The 2,871-nt window shown below is 37.5% G+C and overlaps 1 protein-coding gene across 1 annotated transcript in view; it reads right to left on the reverse strand.

Annotated features, from left to right (window-relative positions):
- Positions 1–1,155: 1,155 nt before the first annotated feature.
- The window catches only part of PFDN4 (prefoldin subunit 4), a 20,578-nt gene continuing 18,862 nt past the window's right edge, over positions 1,156–2,871 (reverse strand). Inside the window, exon 6 of the mRNA XM_015566538.1 lies at positions 1,156–1,551. Within this exon, the coding sequence (XP_015422024.1) occupies positions 1,420–1,551 (132 nt within the window). The 3' untranslated portion in view covers positions 1,156–1,419. The remainder of the gene's footprint in view (positions 1,552–2,871) is intronic.

The following is a 2,871-nucleotide window of genomic DNA, read 5'->3' on the forward strand; positions in this document are numbered from 1 at the left end:
ACCAGCTGGGTTCTGGGGAGAGAAGGGGTCAGAGTCCAGTCTCTGGTTCTCTTGCTGCAGGGATGTCACAGGCTGTGTCCCCCCTGGATGAAGGCAGCCCTTCCCGGGTGAAGGGCGTGGCTGCTCCCTCCCTGGGCCTCTGAGGGCACAGAATGCTCCACCTTTGTAACCTTGGCCAAAGTTTTCTGAAATTGTTCTAAGTGATGTACTTCCTGCTACAACCTGGCTGATACATCCCCCCAGCCTCACGCCTCTAAGTGAACACTCACCAAAGGCATGTAAAAAAAAATATCCTTTCACCAGGCATTTTCCAGAATTTGAGTATCACTGTCTGGAAACCTTTTGCAGCAATTTAAAAGTTGCCTTTATGAATTTTAGAATTCTATCTTTAAGCCTAAACTGTTGCTGAACATTAGACCAAAAAATATAGTATGTAATGCTTAGCCTTGAAGGTTAAAAATGACATTTCCTCTTAAAATTATGTATATTTAATCCTAGAAATAGCCTCATTTTTGTATTATGATCCTTCCATAGGTATTTTGATATATCAGTGCCATCTGCTGGGAAGTTAATATACCATTAGGTTTCTAAATCCCAAAATATATGTCTTTTAGGGGGCTGGAGAGGATAAATGTGGTCTTTATTTAAGAAAAAAGCCTTATTTTTAAATACACAGCTTCTTAACTTCTACATCATCACCAATATAAACCCCAATTAATTACAAAGCACTAAAATAAAGTCTGAAACGTAATTTTTAAAACACACTAAACATTTCTATTGATACATCTCTTGGTTTCTAGAATATTCTTATGTGGTTCTGCTCTACTTTTCTAGGAAGCTCAACAAGTCTCAGCATGAGCTGGCTCTTTTCCAAAGATCCATGATACTTGTATGTAAGAGAAAAGTGAAATATATATGCTTAGATATAATATATATTGCATGTATTTAAATAAAATATATACATATTTTTTCAGTACATGACAAAGTTTCAGGTGTGAAGTGAGTAGACAGGTATAAGATTAGATCTTTCTGGAGTTCTTTCACCAACTCTAAAAAGCAACTGTAACAGACACATATAAACAACACGACACAACTGTTAAATTTTCTGATAAAAATTGCAACAGATGTTCTAAATGATAATATAGAAACATAAAAGATTGCTTAACTGATTTTAATAACATGACACAAAACCCCTACACTTGATAGAATCATTATGCAAAATACATAGATGAATACTGTCTTCTTTTAAAAATATAAAATAAATAAGCAAGACATGTGAAAATAGGCAAGTTTCCATTAAATAAATGAAATCTTTTTTAAAAAAGAAAGTTTTGCTTTCCATATCATTTGAAAAAGGAAAATTATCATTTAAACAATATTCAAGTTTATTAAACAAATTTTAAAGGTAATATAAAATGTTTAGCTTTCATCAGCTTCAAGATTTATGTTGCTCCCAAATTTTGCATATAACTGAACTTTCAAGTCCGCTAACACCCGCTGAATGGATTCCACTCTGGATTCTAAGGCGTCAATTTCTTCTTGCAAATTTTTCTGGAAAAAAAATTTGTTTAAGTTAATTCTATTCAATTGGATGATTTCTAGCACCTGTGGCTGAAAAAATATTTGGGAACACTTTTAGGTCAGAACTTTCTAAACTTGAACAGGCAGCTACATACATAATATTGATCATTAGATCTCAACCAAAAGTCTGAAAATGGACATTTTTAATTCAGTGCCTATATTGCTTATAAGATAAATCAAACTTGTTTTCTCATTTTGGCTGATTTCAAAAACATAAGAGATAAAAGGAAATTAATTTCTAAATTAGCATATCTGAATAAACAAAGAACCCTCCATAACCACGTCGGCCACTTCTGCTAAACACTGCGTCACAGGCATGGCTTCTGCCGGAGCCTCTCCAACCACCCATAGGTAACTATGCAACTAGAGGAAATGACAAAAAATCATGCTACCATGAACAACCAAGATAACAATTCACAGTCAAAACCTGGCAAAATTTTTTTGAGCCTTTCCATCTAGATTACGTACTCCACACAGGCAGGGACCAGGGTGTTCTGTTGTCCGTGTACCTAGTGACAGAAACTGACAGAGCAGCGGTTCTCAACCTGTGGGTCGCAACCCCTTTGGGGGTCAAACAACCCTTTCACAGGGGTCGCCTAAGACCACCAGAAAACATATATAATTACATATTTTTTTTGATTAATCACTATGCTTTAATTATGTTCAATTTGTAACAATGAAATTGGGGGTCACCACAACATGAGGAACTGTATTAAAGGGTCGTGGCATTAGGAAGGTTGAGAATCACTGCGCTAGAGTATACACTCCATAAATACTTCTGAAATGAATGAATTGCAAAATGAAGGTTCAAAATATTTGTGTGGGAGGGGCAGGGTGGGGCTGGGAAGGATGGAGGAATGTTCACAATAGTGACAAAAACTCTCGTGACATACTTGCAGGAGTACTTTAGGATGGCTAAAAAGAAAACCAGAATTACACAATTTTACTATGAAAGAAAAGACTTCAGCATAGAAGGAGACTCAGTGTTTCTCCACGGAAAGACTCAGGAGTGTTACCGTATTTGCTGGCGTATAAGACGATTTTTTTGGCCCTGAAAAATATGCCTCCAAGTGGGGGGTCGTCTTATACGCCAGGTACACTTCAGATAGACTGCCCATAGTGCTTGCCCCGTGCCATAGTGGCCTCCCGATGCCCGCCCACTTCATTCCACATACAGGCATCAGCAGCGCTGCTGGGTGTATGCTCGGCTGTTATGCGATTTTACCACACTCGCAAAATCGCACACAGCCGACCATACACCCAGTATGATAGCGCAAAATCGCGAATCGC

The sequence above is a fragment of the Myotis davidii genome, unplaced genomic scaffold (assembly GCF_000327345.1).
Source record: "Myotis davidii unplaced genomic scaffold, ASM32734v1 scaffold343, whole genome shotgun sequence".
Classification (NCBI taxonomy): Eukaryota; Metazoa; Chordata; class Mammalia; order Chiroptera; family Vespertilionidae; genus Myotis; species Myotis davidii.